The sequence below is a fragment of the Dendrobates tinctorius genome, unplaced genomic scaffold (genome assembly GCF_039654945.1).
Source record: "Dendrobates tinctorius isolate UK_male_01 unplaced genomic scaffold, ASM3965494v1 ptg000028l, whole genome shotgun sequence".
Taxonomy (NCBI): Eukaryota; Metazoa; Chordata; class Amphibia; order Anura; family Dendrobatidae; genus Dendrobates; species Dendrobates tinctorius.
The window spans coordinates 62,793,279-62,812,848 of record NW_027361696.1 but is presented as its reverse complement, the minus strand read 5'-3'; the positions used below and the strand labels follow the sequence as shown (position 1 = coordinate 62,812,848).

General features: G+C 44.0%; 1 protein-coding gene across 1 annotated transcript in view; it reads left to right on the top strand.

Moving 5' to 3' along the window:
- SHANK1 (SH3 and multiple ankyrin repeat domains 1) overlaps window positions 1-19,570 on the top strand; it is a 677,277-nt gene that overhangs the window by 438,558 nt on the left and 219,149 nt on the right. The window contains exon 14 of the mRNA XM_073570818.1: window positions 6,403-6,478. Coding sequence (XP_073426919.1) covers window positions 6,403-6,478 — 76 coding nt within the window. The remainder of the gene's footprint in view (window positions 1-6,402; window positions 6,479-19,570) is intronic.

Sequence of the window (19,570 nt, the reverse complement as noted above, 5' to 3'; positions counted from 1 at the left end):
TATAGGCTGAATGTGAGGTATCTGTGTCTCTCAAAGTGATATAAACTGGATGAGAGCTCTGTCTATCTCTCCCAGTAATATAGGATGGATGTGAGCTTTAACTTTATGTGTCTCTCAAAGTAATATACAGTAGGTTGGATGTGAACTTTGTGTGCCTCCCCGCAGTAATTTTGGCTGCAAGTGAACTCTGTGTGTCTCTTCCTCTAATATAGACTGGATGTGAGGTCTTTGTGTCTCTCCCAGTAATATAGGCTTGATATGAGGTCTATGTGTCTCTCCCAGTAATATAGGCTGGATGTTAGTTGTTCATGTCTCTCCAATAATATAGGTTGGATGTGAGGTCTTCATGTGTCTCCCTGAAATATAGACTGAATGTGAGATCTTCGTGTCTCTCCCAGTAATAAAGGCTGGATGTGAGGCATTCGAGTATCTCCCAGTAATATAGGCTGGATGTTAGCTGTTCGTGTCTCTCCCATAATATAGACTGGATGTGAGCTCTGTGTGTCTCTCCCAGTAACATAGGCTGATTGTGAGGTATCTGTGTCTTTCTCAGTAATATAGACTGTATTTTAGATCTGTGTGTCTCTTTCTGTAAATAGGCTGGATGTGAGCTCTATATACTGTATCTTTTCCAGTAATATAGGCTGGATGTGAGCCATGTGTCTCTCCCAGTAATATAGGCCTGATGTGAGGTCTGTGTGTCTCTCCCAGTAATATAGGCTAGATGTGAGGTCTTCATGTCTTTACCTGAAATATAGACTGAATGTGAGATCTTCGTGTCTCTCCCAGTTATAAAGCCTGGATGTGAAGCATTCGTGTCTCTCCCAGTAATATAGGCTGGATGTTAGTTGTTCATGTCTCTCCCATAATATAGACTGGATATGACCTCTGTGTGTCTCTCTCAGTAATATAGGCTGGATGTGAGGTATCTGTGTCTTTCTCAGTAATGTATTCTGGATTTTAGCTCTGTGTGTCTATTTCAGTAATAAAGGCTGGATGTGAGGCATTCATGTCTCTCCCAGTAATATAGACTGAATGTGAGCTCTGTGTGTTTCTCCCAGTAATATAGGCTGGATGTGAGCTCTGTGTCTCTCCCAGTAATATGGGATGGATGTGAGTTAGATATGTTTCCCAGTTATGTAGGCTGGATGTGATTTCTGTGTGTTTCCCAGTAATATAGACTGGATGTGATCCGTGTCTTTCCCAGTAATATAGGCTGGATGTGATCTCTATGTGTCACCCAGTAATATAGACTGGATGTGAGTTCTGTGCATCTCTCCCAACAATATAGGCTGGATGTGAGCTCTGTGTGTCTCCCAGTAATATAGACTGGATGTAAGTGCAGTGTGTGTTCAGGATGCTGCTGACTTCTCTAGTTCTCATAAATCAGTGCAGCTTCATTCCTGGCATCTTTGTACTTCCATAAAACCCATTCACTCCCTAGGATTCATAGGAAATCATTATTTCTTCTAAATACTGCAATGCACTTCTGCAGTACATAGGACAAAAAATCCTCGAGTGGGGTAAAAGCTATTTAAAAAATATCAAATAAAATATAAAAGTTTGAATGATCCATACTTTTTTGCCAGTTCAAAAATTAAGAAATAATTAACCCATGTGGCAGAAAAAAAAGAAACATCAAAATTGCCACATTCCCTCAAAAAGTGAAATAAAAATGTAGTATGTAGAGTTAGTATGAATTGATTTTCATGACCCTGTCCAGCAGCTGTATTGTATATCTGCGCTCACTGACCTCTGAGAACCAACACTTTTTGTCGCAGGTACTGTACGTCAGAAGCTGCAGAGAGTCGCACTGCATCTAGCTGCAGAAGGTCTTTGTGTTTGTCTTTGCAGACACATTCTTAACCCTACGGACTATTTAACCCAGTGGCAATCTTTCTCCAGCTCTAATTAACACACCTGGACCTGGGTGTTTATAGACTCCCAGTCTGCTGCTGAGAGTTGCCGGTGATATTTCCATTTTCCCCTGTTGAAGATTGGAGCTATAGCAGTCAGCTATCTTCCTCTTTGGTGCTGCTGGAGGACGTCTCTGTTACATCTCTGAGTCTACTCAAGATAATTGTTCCCCTTGTTCGTCTATCCCAACTGCCTTCAGTGGTAGTAGGGATTTACTAGTGCACACCCTGTCAAGCCCTAAGTAGGACTTATCGCCAGGGTCAGTCAGGGATTAGGTTCCAGCTCGGCGATAGGTGCAGAACCTATATAGGGATGTTTAGGGCAGACAGGGTGACTTTAGATCTACTTAGCAGTCTCCACTCCCCCTTGCCTAGAGTTGGGCTCCCTTTCCCTCATCCCTTTGTGCTGCAAATAGTCTTTCCCTTTGTTAGCACCCGAGATGGTTATAGTGCCCTCTTTTTACAATATCCCCTATGATGGTTATAATACCTAAAGTGCCCCTATCATATACTAATGCCCATTTAATATTAAATATTGATTGCCCAGAAAATGTAATAAAGCCCCTGAGTGTCCCTTTAATAATTATTAATGCACTGAGTGCTTCAATGATAGTAATAATGCCCCCTGAGTTCCCCCACAATAAAGTAATAATGTGCAAGGAAATAAAAAAAATAAAAAAATCTGTGCAAAAGTTAAAGGCAGGTGTGAATAGAACAATTTCAAGCAAAGAAGTGTTACTAATTTATTTGTGTCAATTAAAAAATGAAAAGTGAATGAATAAAAGAGAAGTCTAAATCAAATCAATATTTAGTGTCCGCCAACTGCATTCAAACCAGCATCAATTCCTCTAGGTACACTTGCACATAGTCAAGGATTTTATAGAGTTGTAGCGAGGTGTGTGAGTGGCCAATAATGCCAGACAGGTGATAGGTAAAGATCATCATTTTTTATGTATAACTATAGTTATTAACTGGAACAAAATGTAGGAGGCTTAAAGCTTGGTGAGGAACAGTGAAACTCTGCTACAAGAATGAGGTTGTTGAAGACAGTTTTATGTCACAGGTCATATACCATGGAAAGACTGAGAACAGCAACAAGACACAAGGTAGTTATACTGCATCAGCAAGGTGTCTCCCAGACAAAGACTTCAAAGTCGACTGGGGAACAAGATGTGCTGTTCAAGTTGTCATGAAGAAGCAACAAGGAATGAGTAACTTTGAAGAATATAGATGCAGTGGTCAGCCAAGGAAATATAGTACAACTATTGGTACATCAATCTACTGTATGGAGAAGTCTGGCCAGTAGTGATCATCATGATATAAATGTGGTCAAAAACTAAACTTTCCACATGGAAACAAGGTCAAGTGACTCAACTATGCATGAAAACATAGGACTTGGTGTGGAGAAAAATGGCAGCAGGTTCTATGGACTGATGAGACACAATGCAAAATATTTGGCTGTAACAGAAGGCAGTTTGTTTGCTCAGCCCTCACAATAATGAGGGTCTGCAGGAACAATGAAGCATGGTGGAGGGTCCTGCAATTTTGTGGCTGAGTTTCAGCAAATGGAGTTAAGGACTTGGTCAGGATTAATGGTGAGAAATTCTGGCAGATACTTATCTGTCTTGTAATACCATCAGGAGACATCTGATTGGTTCCAAATGTATTCTACAACTGGACAACAACTCCATATATCTAGCCAATGTCATGAAGAAGTACAAGGAGTCATGGAAGTGATGATCTGGCCTCCGCAGAGCCCTGATCTCCTGATCTCATACCATCCAGTATTTGTGGTATTACATCAAGAGACGGACAAGAGACATTCACAGAAGATCTTTGGTCAGTTCTCCAAGATGTTTGGAACAACCTCATGCAGAGATCTTTCAAAAACGATGCGCAATGGTACCTAGAAGACAAAGGACAGTCACCAAATATTGATGTGATTTATTTGTCTCTTTCGATCAACAATTTGGAATTTTGTTAATTGATAAAAATATAAACTATTAAGGGTCCATGCAGACGTCCATGGATCCTGGTCCAACCACAGTCTGCAATGCACAGACTGGCCGCGGACCCGATCGTGACAGCCTTGTAGAAACATATGAAGCTGTCATGATCCAGTCAGAAGATCCGTTGGTAGTTCACACATTGAGATCCGTGATCGGACCGTGATCCACTGACGTCAGGATGAGCCCTAACATTTCCACACAGGTAGAGCAATACCAGGCCATCATCGCACCACCTGCTGATGTCTTGTGCAGACCCCTAATGTTCTGTAGGACACAAGTCTAAAGCGACCTGCAGCCTTTAAAAAATGGACATTGGTATGAAAGAGAGACCTCTATTGCAGAACATGCTGATACAGTTGAGTGGCGCTCTCTCCGAGTGGACCCCGCCTTGCAGGTGGGTCCATGGTAACCTCCTCTCTTGTCCCCCTGGCAGGTCACACTACTGGCCAGATCATTTTTGCAAAGAATGCCCAAAAAAAGTATATATTTTTTCTCCTGGAATTTTTTTCTGACTTTTTTCAGATATTACATAGTAAAATGAAAGGTGTCATTCAAAACTGCAACTCATACTGCAGAAAAATTATTAACTTATAACTCTTGGTAGAGGAGAGAACAAAAGCATGAAAAAAAAATGTCTCAGTCATGAAATGTAAGATGCATGAAATTTATCAAGAACTTTATTTATTTTCCTGATCCCAGAGAAAGTAATGTGGAGCATTAAATAATCTGGATCGCAGTTAATGAACCATAGGAAATACCTTAAATAACAACTACTTGATGGAACCTACTTGCTACAGGCACTGGGGTAATCCAATAAAGCAGTCACTACTGGAGAAAAGGAAGCGGAAGGGATGGGAATTTGACAAGTACAGCTCCCGGCTCCATCCCTCCAGGAACATGAGGATGGGATCACAACGGTGCAGACAGTTCTGGAGCGTCACCTTATATTCCCCTTATCTAAAATCATAGAGCTCTGCTGCCGCCTGGTGGCCATCAGTAGGAACTGCACATCCAGATGAATCATTCTCTCCTCTGGTGTTTACAATTGATGTCATGACCTGTAATGCTCATGATGACAATGGGATTTGCAGTACAATGCAGGGTAGGTCTACGGAGAGAATACTTGTGGCACGATAAGAGATGACTGGGCACCGTGCCAGCTAACTAATCAGTAGATTTGTCATTTTGCTTCTTACGCATGATAGTGGCTGTGTGATGAATTAACCCAACCAGACGTTGAGGGTGACTACGAAGCTTTCTTTGTGTGGTCCTGCTAGAATAATGGAGGCGACTTTGAAGAGACTCACGGAGCAATGTGAGCAATTATCCTATGGGAATCAAATAAAATATATTATGTAGATAGAAAGCTGAACATACATAGGACATAGACTGAGAACACGTTGAACTTCTCTTTACACCATCCTTTTCATATCACTTAAAGGGGTTCTCCATTTTCAGCAAAGTTGACCGCAAATACTTCACACTTGAGTGATTGGCTGCAGCGGTGATGAGCGCTGTTCAAATGATGTCATCTCTGCAGTCAAATCACCAAGACCAGATCAGCGATGGAGAGCTGGTGCCTCTTCGTTAGACAATCCCTGCATGTGTTGCGACTGTCGAACAGCCGCCAGACATGCAGCAGCGGTGACTCGGGACATATTTTTCGAGCACGCCGAAAACAGTCGGTTAGCACTCAAGCATGGTTGGATAACACCTTCTCCGTGCATGCTCACTCACTCATCACTATTAATAAGGTTCCAGAAGAATGTCCTAGACTGTCGCAACGTCCAGGAAGACAAAAGCAGAGATAGACAGCTGCTGAGCTCAGTGATTGACTGCAGTGGTGATGCATGCTGGTGGCATGACATGTACCGCTGCACCCTCTAGAATATTTCAAGCGGGAAGACTTTAAAAAGTAGTAATACCAGTAAGTACACAAGCTTCATCAGGACTAAGATCTATTCAAGATGTATGCAGTTTAGATACATTGAGCATTTGAAAATTAGATACAGTGAAATTTGGTGACAGATCCCCTTTAAATATTATATTTATTTCCTTTTTAGTAAAATGTTTTTTTTTTGGGGGGGTGCCAGGTTTGGAAAGATTGTTATTATTATTATTTTATTAATTTGGAGTGATTCTATTTTTATGTAATCTTTTTATTCCGTCCCAATCTATACGGCAAAGCTGCAGAGAATAGAAAGTATCTGCTTGGTCAAAGTGAAAACTGGAAAAGTTATTTATTTATTTATGTGGATTGATATATAAAAACAATAATAAATATTTGCAATGTTGAAAATAAAACTCAGATTTTTTAAAAAAATGGTATTAAATAATGTTGAATTTTGCTTGTTTTATTGTGTTGTTACTTTAGTTTTTTTTTTGTTTTACATAAATATCATGTTTACCAAAAATTTTGTAAAATAACCTAAAGATTCATTTATTTATTTATTTTTTTCTCCCTGTCTTTGTGCCAGAGAGCCGGAGTGATAAAGCCAAGCGGCTGTTCAGACACTACACGGTTGGATCGTACGACAGCTTTGATGCTCCCAGGTAAGAATTTCCCGGCTCTTCTTTACGCTGCGTCCCATCTGTCCGCGGACGTCGTGCAGGCGAATGGCGTCTTCAAGGACGTTCGCAGGTGTGATTACAGCGTGGATGCTTGCCAGTTTCTCCGCAGAAGTGACTGAAAAAACTGAGAAAGCAAGAAATGTGAAACACAAGACAGCAAAGTGCAGAATCATTAGTAACTGAGGAGCTCGGTATTTGCATCTTGCTCCGCTAACAAGATCTGAAAGATATTAGATAATCAATGGCTCTTAAAATAAGTTAGAAATATGATATATGATGCATATTGTGTATCATATTCCATTTTTTTTTTTTACTTTCTGTATGTATAAGTAATCTCAGAGCTGCATGCAATTCCCTGGATGTCCACCAGAGGGAGTATGTGAGCACATAAAATTTTCACTTTATGGCAATGTTGCAATTGAGTTGGTGTACAAATAGCTTGGTTTTAGAGCTGAGTAAAATGATGTTTTTACATTCATTATGATCAGAGTTCTTTTCAAGACTCCAAAGCGGAAGGAAGGCGGTTGCCAAAATGTATACAATTTTTCCAGGAAGGAAAAAAAAAAATTTGCCTGGTTTTCTGCATCAGTGAATGCTCTGCATGTAATATCCTGCAATATTGCCGGCGCTGTACTCTTTCATGTCCAGCAGGGGGAGTATATATTTATTATATAGAGTCTCACTTTATGGCAGTGTAGTCATTTAGATGGGAGAATTAATTATCATAAAATATTAGTATCGTTTAGGACTTTGTCTTTTAGCATTGTTGGATTTCTATATAACAGATTCTGATATCGATTCTGCTTTTGTGAGTTTTTTATTTTGTAGAATTTTAAACAATATTTTTCCAGACTATAATTGGGTTTAAGTCGGAATTTTTGTGTTACATGTATTGTAGTTATAAAAAACAATTGGCACTTTTTAATTGAAAAAAAAAAAAAAATTAGAAATTTCCACACTGGCCACTGGCAGGATGTTTTAGACTCAAATTTCCTATTTTTTAGGAAGAGTTTTCAGCAAGCTCCTTATCAGCAAAGCAGGATGACAATGACAGGTTACTCCTCTACACACAGCTGATAACACAGGATCAGCCAATTACAATAGGCGATGTCACAGCTCCTCCTTCCTTTACAATGACCTTTGCACATGCTCATTAGGTGCTTCACTGTAAAAGGATAGGATCGAGGTCTGACCATTGGCTAATTTTCATGTGTTGCCTAAAACTAAACAAAATTAGGGTTTAAAAAAAAATTGCCAAAATTATTCTATGGGAACATTTACTTCTTACAAATTGTTTTTTTTATGTGGGATCCTTCCAGGTAAATGGGATTGACTACTAGTCTAAACAAGCCCCAGTGACCAGGGAATGAATTGCAAGTTTTCTATTTTTTATTTTAATACAGATTATGGTATGGAGAAAAAAAATAAATGAAAAACATTGACAAAAACATTTATAAAATATATTTAGCACAAAAACCTACTGTAATTTAAACAATAAGTTCTGATAATAGCCTAACCCTAAAAGAAACTAACTGCATATAAATATATACCACTCCACCTAGTGGCAGATGCAGGTTTTGTAGAAAGCAAAGGAAGCAGTACATTGCTCCCATCACAGCCATATCAGTTATATGTCTCCTATTACATTCTTACATGTCTGGTTTGGATGTTTTTATGTTAGGGTTTTTTTTAGAACTTAAATAATGACAAACTATTCTTAGAATGGGTCACTGATATCAGATCAGTCTGATCAAGTGATCACCTGACTGATGGAACAGCACCATAGAGTTCATAGTGGCCATGCCTGGTACTGCACCATGAATAGAGTGGCTGCCCCTTTTAATGAGTCATTCATTGGGGGTGTTGGGAGTCAGACCCCCACCAATATGGTAATGTTGAACTACCAAGATCATCAGTTCTGGAAAATAGATTTAAGCATCACAGTAAACATAAAAACAATGCATCAGCCGCAAATGTAAGAAATTCTTTCAGTAAGCTGACATATAATTTGAGTCTATTATGTAATCCCATGTTACGATCGTGTGAGTCTTTTTTTTACCTCTGGTTTCTTATTTCCAAGGTTCTCGGAAAGGAGCTGAAGCGCAGTTTTTCTAAAGCATAGGATAATCAGACACTTACTGTGATACATTAATAGAGTCACTTATACTGAGCCCCTCCGGAGGAGGCTGCGGAAAATCTGATGGAGCCAGAGGTTAAATTATAGAACGTGGGTAGAAATGGAGGTGTCGGATCTTCAGCCCTGCGCGCGCCATCACATGCGTTTATGCCGTCCTCCGTGGCCGGATAAACTCATATTTCTAGATGCTTATTCAAAAAGATCAACCAGGGAGCATTATTGGAATGAAGCGGGACTGCAACGATGGGATGTTGCTTTCCGACCACTCAAGAGGAAGAGCAGGTGCGAGATGAAGTAGTTTGACATTCCTATGACATGGCCATGTACCCCAATGGTAGAGGAGCAATTGTAGGGCCTAGTGAAGCTGCTTTTGACTGCGGACAGTATCAAAAAGACTTGCCAGGGTTACACCATGTAGATGAAGGTTGACTCCTTGGTCATTCCGACCATTCAAGATGAAGAGCAGGTGCGATATGGAGCAGTTTGACATTCCTATGACATGGCCATGTACCCCGATGGGAGAGGAGCAATTGTAGGGTCTAGTGAAACTGGTTTTGACTAGTAAAGATCTACTTGGGCAGAAAAGGGACCATCATCAAAGAGGCAGAGAAGGGGAGTCACAAAGACCACCTAAATGGAAGGGAGATGTCCATAATGACAGCTTAGGGGCTGAGAGCAAACAAACTATGGTGCCTGCCATGTTCCTGCTTTTATGTCGTACATACAGAGGACCATTAAGCTGCCACAAGTTGGAGTTGGGTCAAATCTTGTGAATTTGGTGGGTCTGCTACTGGAGCCTCTATCAGGTGGACATCCCAGCTATGTGCCTCAAGTCCTAAAATAGTGAAATAAGCATCAGACAAGGAGGGTTGGGTGAGGACTCCTGTTAGTGAAGTGTTAGCCAAGGAAACCACCTGAAAGATGTCTACTGTGAGACAATTTTGGGTATGAGACCACAGTCTTCCAACATGGATGAAAAAATGTCCCCTGGTTAATGGGGTATAAAACACCTAAGAATAGTAAAGTTTTGGAAGGGGAAGTCACCATATGGAGATTAGGGGTCCCAACGAGACTGTTGGAGTAATTTGGATTGTACAGGTAAACCTCATACACACTGATCACACTTGTGTCATAAGTACAATGAGGTCTCACCTAAAGAAATCCAGCCCTCCTTTATTTATGCAGTACAGTGTAACATGACGTGGTTCCAATCAGTCAATGATGTTCCAATTCTGACCTTCGATCACAATAGGAAAACAGGTTACGTCATTACCATTGTAGAGTCACTCAGTTTGCATCATAATTTGCCCTTGTCTTAGACATTTAATAAAAGAAAAAAATAATAATTTCTTAGTCAAAAGCAGAAGACGGCTGAAACTTTAGTACTGTCTCTCAGATCGTAGGCTGGAAATCAAGGCTAGTGAGATGCTAATTAATGCAAGTTGAACCTTGTGATTAATAATGGCATGACGAGATGCAAAGTTATGATGACAATGTGATTTACTGAGTTTCAGGGTTGATAATGTAATCTGTGAGAGGCATCAAGCAATATAGCTATTATTTCATTAGTGCCTGAGACGAACTAAAAGATACGTTGGAGCCTCGTCTGGTAGGCACCTCTCTGTGACCAGAGAGCAAACCTCCTCCTACCTGCTAGAATCCCTGAGCTTCTACTGATTTGTCAGCCAAGAGCAACATCATGAGTGTATTTTACTAATCAAAAGAGGCCATAGGGTTGGCAGCAGGTAGGAGGAGGTCTGAAGGTCATGGAATACTGACGTGGCTGCTGGACCAGGGTACTGCAAACCTTTTCTATTCATATGATAAACAAACAAGACAGAAAAAGAATCAACGCCTTTGAAATGTGGTGCTGGAGAAGAATGTTATCAATACCATGGATGGCAAGAAGAACAAACAAATCAATTTTGGAACAAATCAAGCCAGACATGTCACTCGAAGAAAGGATTACCAGGCTACGACTTGCCTACTTTGGACACATCATGTGAAGAGAGCAATCACTGGAGAAGGACATCATGTTCGGAAGAATAGTAGGAAGAAGGCGAAGATGAAGACCAGCAACTCAATGACTTGATACTATCAAGATAACGGTGGACCCTGGTGGACCTACCTATGCTTGCACAAGATCGATCTTCTTACGGTCATCCATCAAGTAGCCATAAATCGGTACCTCTTCTGTAAAAACAGCATCTTGAGCTGAAATTGACGTGGACCTCACCAGGATGATGATGATGATGGCGGGATACCACCATGCTGTGCTGCAAGATCTTTTTATGATAGATGCCAAAACAACACTTTTTCAGCCTTCATTAGTTGAAAAGTGATCTATGGACTCACTGCCCTCAAGGATCTTTCCTACTCAATCCATTGAATATGCACCATAGACTGAGCCTTAGATACAGAAACTGTGGGGACATGGACTAATGTACGCGACAGCATCGCAGACTCGGCGCTAGATAGGCAACATGAAACTGCAGTTTTTTACATGTATTAGTGTAGGACCCTGTGCCGAACTAGCAAATTTCCAGCCAAGAGAAGGGTAGAATCTTGTTCTATGGGATCAAGAAAGCATCTTTTCACATCAGCTCACACTGCATTTTTTTCCAACAATTCTTTGCTCTGACAAAGAACAAACACAAAAAATGGAAGAGTGAACATATTCACTTCTATGCAAAAAACATCCTGCAGCTAATATGGTCAGGCTTCCAAAGACGCTAACGTCTATTCTTCTTGCAGGTTTTGTCAGGCAGAAACTCTTCACTTTACAATAGAAATCAATGGGAAGGATCACAATACTCTTTTTGGTACGTTTTTTCAGCGATTCCAAGAATAAAAATTCTAGTGTTTTACTAATTTTTTTTACGCACATCAAAAAAGTCTGGAAATTGCGTTTAACAACTCCAGGAAAAATAGAAGAGTTTCCATGAAACATCTTACACTTGAAAAACGGTCCACTGGAAAAAGTGTGAACGTATCCTAAGTGATACCTCAGGATCCCTAAAAAAAATATATAATAATAGATCTTTTATTTCCATCATGACCCCTTTTCCCCTCCTCTCGGTATCCATCACATATCTATGGATGATGTTGGCAACGATTGTGGAGAGCTTTTTGTCCCCATACTTGATCTTGTAGGACAGAAGATCAGAGTGGCCTCCTAAGAGAGTTGGAAATTCATGATGGCCGCTAAGGCTGAAAGACAGGGTCCATCTGAGCCTTGGGGTCTTTTGTTGTATGCAAGCACTTGCCTAATCTAGCGGAAAATTATACTGCTGGCGAGATCTATTTTAACCCCTCAGTTCCTGCATCTGATGAGTTTTATATTTGCATAAGAAATCGGAGAAGTAAATGGTCACTGATATACTGAAATGGAGCGTGATGATTCTCGGACCACACGCTGGCTGCCACACACATATCCGATGACAGCAATGAGCCCAACTGAGCTCTCTCTACCCATGAGGTTGATTGAATCCCTTGAAGGGTGGAGCAGTAGCGCAGCGCACAGCTATTAAGTCTGATCGCTTGGTGGACCATGGACACAACCTGTCCATCCATCACTGCTGATGCAAAAAGCTTCTATGTACTTTAATGTAGGCTCAATAAACTTTTGTGGGTGCCACCCCAGCTATAATTACCTTTGGAACATAGCTGATGATTATAGGATGTTCTTTCATTTATCTACCACACATTTTTAATAGTTTCTTAGTGGCTTCCATCATAATATAGAAAAACAAATCCAAGCGAACAGCTATTCCTTCGACTCCCCTATCCACATGCACACTCTGCTTAGCTGAGCATTCAAGAATTCTCATTGCCAGACCCCTTTGATGATCTCTTTTGAAAATAAAAGGACTGGGCATGTTGAAATTCAACTTGCCTGATCCCCCCCCCCGGTAACTGTTAACGTTGGAAAGTAGGAAGATCTCCAGTGAGAATTGTGTTCATCTGACATTAAGCTAATGAAATTTCCAGTTTTGGAGAAATCCAGTCCCCAGCTGCAGGTTTTTTTTTTTAATGAGCTTTACTCCCCCTCCCTAGGTCAAGCACTTTAAACTGGGCTATACTCCCCCTCCTTGGGTCAAGCACTTTAAACTGGGCTTTACTCCCCCTCCCTAGGTCAAGCAGTTTAAACTGGGCTTTACTCCCTTACCTAGGTCCAGCAGTTTAAACTAAGCTTTACTCCCCCTCACTATGTCCAGCAGTTTAAACTGAGCTTTACTCCCCCTACCTAGGTCCAGCAGTTTAAACTGTGCTTTACTGCCCCTACCTAGGTCCAGCAGTTTAAACTGTTCTTTACTCTCCCTACCTAGGTCCAGCAGTTTAAACTGTGTATTAGGGGTCAATTTCTGGGGAGATCTCTACCCATAATCAGTGCGTAGTCCGCAAGCATCCCCTTCAATAGAGTTAAGTGTTGATATCTAAAAGGAAAGGTCCATATGGTATTCAAACCTATCTGACCAGAAGGTCAGGGTTCTTCAGACCAGATTGTGTTGTCCTACTTTACCATTCTACAATAAATCATCATTGTCAGTTAATATAATGTTTTTCGAAAATCCTTCTGGGGTGATCAGATCTCTATGTGTAAGATGGTCTTCTTGTAGTTAAAAAAGACCCGGCACTCCAAACGTATGCGTGTTCAACAAAAGATTCTTTAATGTTTCAGAAATCCAAAATTATATGTATGTGATGTTTCAGGAAACACCTTATGGTTACGACTAGAGATGAGCGACTTTGCCTTTTTTAGGGTCGAGTCGGGTTTCATGAAACCCGACTTTCTCAAAAGTCGAGTCGAACGAAATCGGCCAACTATCGTGAAAAGTCGAAGGTCCGACTGAAACACGAAACCCAATGCAAGTCATTGGGGAAGCAAAGTCGGCAGGGAGTGGAGGACAGTAACCACACCTACATGCCGGACCGCTTGTTTAAAGTGCGCGAAAACTCTCTCTCTCTCCCCGGATGCTGCACATGTCATCTCGTTGCTCACAGTGTACGTCCTTGCTCAGTGGCTGAAAAAAGTCACGGAAGTCGGAAATCCGACTTTGGCACTCGTTTTGCCGACCGCATGGCCGACTTCACGCTGTGGTCGGGTTTCGGTCGGCGAAACCCCACTTTACCATAAGTCGGCGACTTATGAATCTGGCCGACCTGTTTCGCTCAACTCTAGTTACGACTGGTGGTTGTGGAACCAGGGCCACGGACTGGAGAGAGCCTGGAGGGGCATAACTAAGGGACCACCTGGTTCTTCACTAGAACCTGTGATGGTGTCATTAGACTTAGCCACAGGTGGACACCAGGTGCTACTCCAGGACTGACCCCGAAGCTGCAGCAGCTGACCCTGAAGGGCAGGGATGAATTCAGAGAGTAAGACCCACCAGGAACTGGTTCACAGGAGGAATGAATGATGTACACCTGGTTAGACAAAGCAGGTATTGGAACGTTCCGGGCAGGACTGGTTCAGAAATACAGGATGGACTCAGGTGCGGGATCACAGGTGCTGGTTCAGACTGGACAGGCGAGGGTAGCAATACAGGTGCAGACTAAACAGATCAGGATCAGGACTAGGTATAGGCAGGATGGGTTCTGTCATGGTCACGTGTAACTGGACACACCGCCTCCAGCAGGGCGAATTTATATGACATGCGTGACCCTGGATACACCGCCTCCAGCAGGGCGAATTTAAATAATAGAGCATACAGCCGGAAACTAATCCCACCACTGCACTAAAACACACATTGAGGAAAATGACAAACAGGGAAACACCACTTAGCTTTGCTCTATTGCTAATGCTCCAAGCAACAGAGTCCGACACCTGAGTGCATCTTTTCCTCCAACTGGATCCAACACCTGAGTGCAGCTTTCCAGCAACAGCGTCCCGCATCTGAGTGCAGCTTTCCAGCAACAGAGTCCAGCATCTGAGTGCAGCTTTCCAGCAAGAGTCCAGCATCTGAGTGCAGCTTTCCAGCAACAGAGTCCAGCATCTGAGTGCAGCTCTCTTCCAGCAACAGAGTCCAGCATCTGAGTGCAGCTTTCACCATAGCTGCCACTCCACCAAGCTTTGCAAGAACTCCTTGCTGACACCATAGCTGCCACTCCTCCAAGTTTTGCCAAAACTCCTCACTGACTCCATAGCTGCCAGTCCTCAAAGTTTTGCCAGAACTCCTCGCTTGCACCATAGCTGCCACTCCAGGATTCTGACTGAGCTGCCAGGAACTCTCTCCAGCTCCTTCCTTCACCAAGGATGGTTGGAAAAGACCAATATCACCAACGGTGAGTGAGAACACCTGACACACCTTTATAGATAGGAGCCAGAGTCTCACACCTGTTAGAGATTCCCGTGCAATAACGCTCACCACCACCGGGGGCAAACTAGAACAAAAGACACCACTGTGTAATAACCCTAATGGCCACCGGGGCAAAACCAACTCTAAGCAACCAGCTCAAAGGAAAAAAAAGGTTACTTATTCAAAACCTGTCATATCCAACCTGGATCATGACAGGTTCAGGAACAGGTTCAGTAGGATGGACAGGATAAAATTCAAACAGGACAGACAAGATCAGGTTCAGACAGGATGTTTAGGATCAGGTTCAAATAGGATGTACAGGATCAGGTTCAGGGAACACGGATGCAGGGACCGTACAAGAAGCAAATATACGCACTAATCACTTATGTTATTCAGGCACCTCCCTATATGGGAGGGTGCCTTAAATGCGTGACATCTCACAACTATTGGCTGGGGACATTTCCGGAAGTGTGCCTTTTTAAGAAGTGGGTACAACGTGCACGTGTGACTTAAGCACACTCCCAGGTGACCTGCCCACCGTGCGCAGGTCCTGGGAGGAAGCAGCGGCGGTGGCGACCAGAGTATAATAGCTGACTAGGTGAGCATGCCGGCGTCCCTGCCGGGAGGAGGAAGGAGGTTGGTGCAAGGATGTCGGTGCTGACATTACACTTCCTCTACTGATGACAATCCCTTTTTACACATTGCTGTCCTTCTGATGCTGTCTTCCATAGTGCAGTCTGCATGACTGATGAAGGTCTCAATTACTGAAACTTTGAAAACCCAAAAGTTTTAGCATTTTGGTATGTTTTTCAACTATTAGATTATGAAGTAGACTCAAGTGTAAAGGAGAGGACTGTAGACTATTAAGACGATGTTAACTTAATTGACTTCTGCTTTGCGAAGAACACCCCAGTAGACTATTTTTACTGACGTTAACTTTCTCAAAAAGGTTTACTTGTGAAGAACAAAACAAAACAAAAAGTCAAGATCTTCATGTTTAAGATGGTATTTGGAACCTCTTGAGATAACCATCTATGATCTATTGTCACAATCCATTTTTGGATGCATGGCAGCTCTGGTTCCAGTATGATTTAAATGTAGCTTTTTTCCTTTCAGGCCAGCAGGGCTTAATGTCAGTTTCCCTTGCTGGCAGCATGTTGCAATTGCAGAGTTGCTAGGTCAGCTGATGTGGGTGGTGACCACTCCCACCATCCTTTAAATAGTCACCTGACGCATCAGCTGACGGTCGGTGATAGAGCAATCTATGTTGACCAAGCCTGGAGTAAGGAGCTCTCTGGTTGCAGTGGTGAATCTGCTGGTTTCATGGAGTTCGTGGTCCTGGTGCCTTTACTCTGCTGTGCGGTGCTTTGCAGCAGAGAAAGTTGTTAAGCTAAGTTTTGTGTTTTTTACCTTGTCTGTCTTGTGCTTATCACTGTGCCCTGTGTTGTACCATCTGCAGTGGTGAAGCTAGCGCCCTTACCGGCCAGGGCACTAGCCAGGGCAGTGTGAGGTGACAGTGAGGGAAGAGGTTCGTGATGGCAGTGGGGGGAAGGACCCACTTAGGGTGTTAGGGGAGTGCAGGGTCAGGCTCAGGATGGAGCTCAGGAGGTGTCCCACCCCTCATTCCCTATCAGTAGGGCCTTTCCCCATTTTCATCCCCTTGATTGTGTGTTGTGCCGTCCGCTGACAGTATACCAAACATTTATAATCCTAGCTTCACTGGCTTCCAGAAGACCACTCCTGTAAAGAGCTGTTTTTTACTTCATATAGCATTCTCAAAATGGCTTGGATGGGACCTCAAGGGACATCGTGTCCAACCCCCACTCAATGGAGGATTCACTAAACCATCTCAGACAGATGTCTGTCCAGCCTCTTTTTGAAGAATTCCACGGAAGGAGAACTCACCAAGTCTCGTGGCAACCTATTCCACTCATTGATCACCCTCACAATAAGAGGGAAAGACTGGAATTCTAGTATCATCTATTGAAAGTAGCAATCCTAAACGTCAATATCAACTCTTTAAAGAGCTTTGCTTCATGTCTTGGGATGTATAGCCAAACCAAGACCTCAATTTGGAGAGACATGTTTTTCTGGGATTTTGCCCCTCATCTCTGCAAATCAGGAAAACCGGCTGGCTGGGTGAGAAACCTTTGACAGGGGATCAAAGTGGTAAACGTCTTATGTGGCAAGGCTCTTTAATAATACTTGTCTGTGTAGTAATGGCCCGGATTGGGGGGTGGTCCACTGCTTACCGCACACAAACGACACAGGAATGGGATGGAGGCAGATTTTCGGGTACAACAGGTCCGAGTTTATTGGCCGTCCTCCTGACGACCGTAGCCATACACCGCAGCACCTTTACAGCTCTCTGTATTCAGGCCTGGCTACCTGCACCTTCCTTCTGTCGTAGTGATGTTCCTTATGGCTCTTTCACTGGGGTGCCCTAGGCCTAACTACCGCCAGCGCTTCATCAGTCCGAGGTCGTCGTCAATTTGATACCCCCGGGGCCTCGTCTGTTCTGCGGGTCTTCGTGTCGGGGCCACCCCCCTGACTTCTCAGTCCCCTGGTTGAGCTCCCCACTGCTGTTTGTTCTCCTTCACTGTCTCTTCGCCTCCTGAGCTCCTCCCAGGACTGGAACCCTCTGGAACCCTCTCCTGTCCTATTTATCTCCCTCCTCCGGAAATCCCCTCCTGGGTTCCTGTCTCCCCGCCCCCCATGACTAAGCATTTTCATAGCCTTAAGCTGCTGTCAAGTCCTGTTCTCACGCTCCCTCCTGCCATCTTGTGGTAAAACTTAGGTACTACACTTCTTTTCCATTTTCCCCAGCTGTTTCCCTTTTGTCATTACAAACATCTGTCTACAGTGCACCATCCGTCCCTTCTCCCTACAGACAAGTCCGTCCGTCAGGTCACCTTCCCTACACTCCTCTTCCTTTGTCTATTGTCGTCCTCGACAATCGTATTCCCTACCTTTGTCGTCCTGAAGCTTTCCCACTGTCGGACCGGTTGTTGGGCCAAACCCGCCATACGCAGGGGGGCCGAACCAAACCGGGAGCACCATGCTCCGAGCAGCCTACCGCTACTCGCCGGCGCGCGCGCCACATGACAACTTCTCTCAGGTTGGGCTAGGTCCACCCGGCCTACTCTGTGGCGTGTACCTCCCACTACTCTCCCCTTCTGTCACCCTCAACTGTCTGGAACGCCATGACTGAGGCCCTATGCCTACCAGGTTATCATCAGCGCCCGCCTGTCCTTCTGGGGTGTCCATGGTATCGAGGACCTGACTGAAGGACTACTGTCTGGTTCAATCTCTCTCGTCTGTTTGTCCATCAATTAAAAAAGTCATGGTCGGCGTCTTCGTCACACCTCATACCCGGGACCTGTTGAACATTTTTCACAGACAACATTTTTTACAGATAACATTTTAAACCAACTGTATATACTAGACATAGCATTAACTATACTATTTGTAATAAGTACAAGGATTACCCATTCTTCCTACAACATTCTACCTTAATTATCATCCTGACATGCTACTAATAAACTTACTATATATTTTCCATGTAAATTATTCTCTACATCATATCTACATCTATCAGTATTATACAACACTCCAAACATTATCAAAACATTTTCCTTTTTGTTGACAACGGTGTGCGCCCTTCCTTTGTGGGAAGTACTCCCATACATCCCTGCTATAACAAGAGGTGGGGTCTCTTACCCCAAAGGGACACGGAACAGTCCCTTATGCTGCGCAACAGAGCACAGCAGTCCCGGTAGTCCGTGTTCAACGGTGCTCCCAGCCGTCTCCTGATGGCCGATGTTCCGCCAATTGCAAGGAACTCCACAGCCGTGGAGCTCCCGGGATGTCTCGACTGTTCCTGGGCCCCAATTGTTCTTTTTGCTCAGGGCCCAGGGGTCATCTCCCTCCTGAGAGATGCGTCAAAAGGGGTAGAAGGGGCCGAAGGTGGTTCCACGGCGTGCGTTCCGCACCATTTCTCTGCTTGGGGACCAGGCCCTGGCACGGGCCGAAGGGAACTCAGCCGCCACAGCATTGTTAACTGGCAGAAAAGTATCAGGGGCAGAGCCAGCCTCAGTCGCCCCTGCGCAGGGATTGGCACACTCTCCACAAGGCCCAGTGACCCCTGGGGGTGCCCAGCATGGATGTTCAGTGACAGGAGCCTTAGGTCCCATGTCCCCGCTGGGGGACAGCGCAGGGGCCCAGCAGTCCACCATCGGTGGTGGCGTAGGCGCTCTCATCTCTGGTGATGCGATGGCTTCGCTCCATCCGGCCCCAAGCTCCTGCAGTTCCTACCGCAGGCAGGGGACCGGGGTTGTTGACCGGCGAGAAGCAGAGCGGAGAAGCTGGAGCCTGCTAGTGGAGACGGCAGACGGCTCCGCTGAGGCGGCGGAGCCCGGTGACCCGGCCGAAGCCGCGATCTGGAGTGGGGCCGGCGTGGCCGCGGACCTTAATGGGCAGGCCGCAGCCGCGGTATGGAGTGCGGCAGAGGCGGCCACGGGTCCCAGTGAGCAGGCCGCACCCGAAGTCAAGGACGGGACGACGGCGGCCACAAGTCCCGGTGAGTAGGCCACCACTGGAACCGTGAGCGAGGCAGTGGCGGCCGTGGAGGTCGAAGGG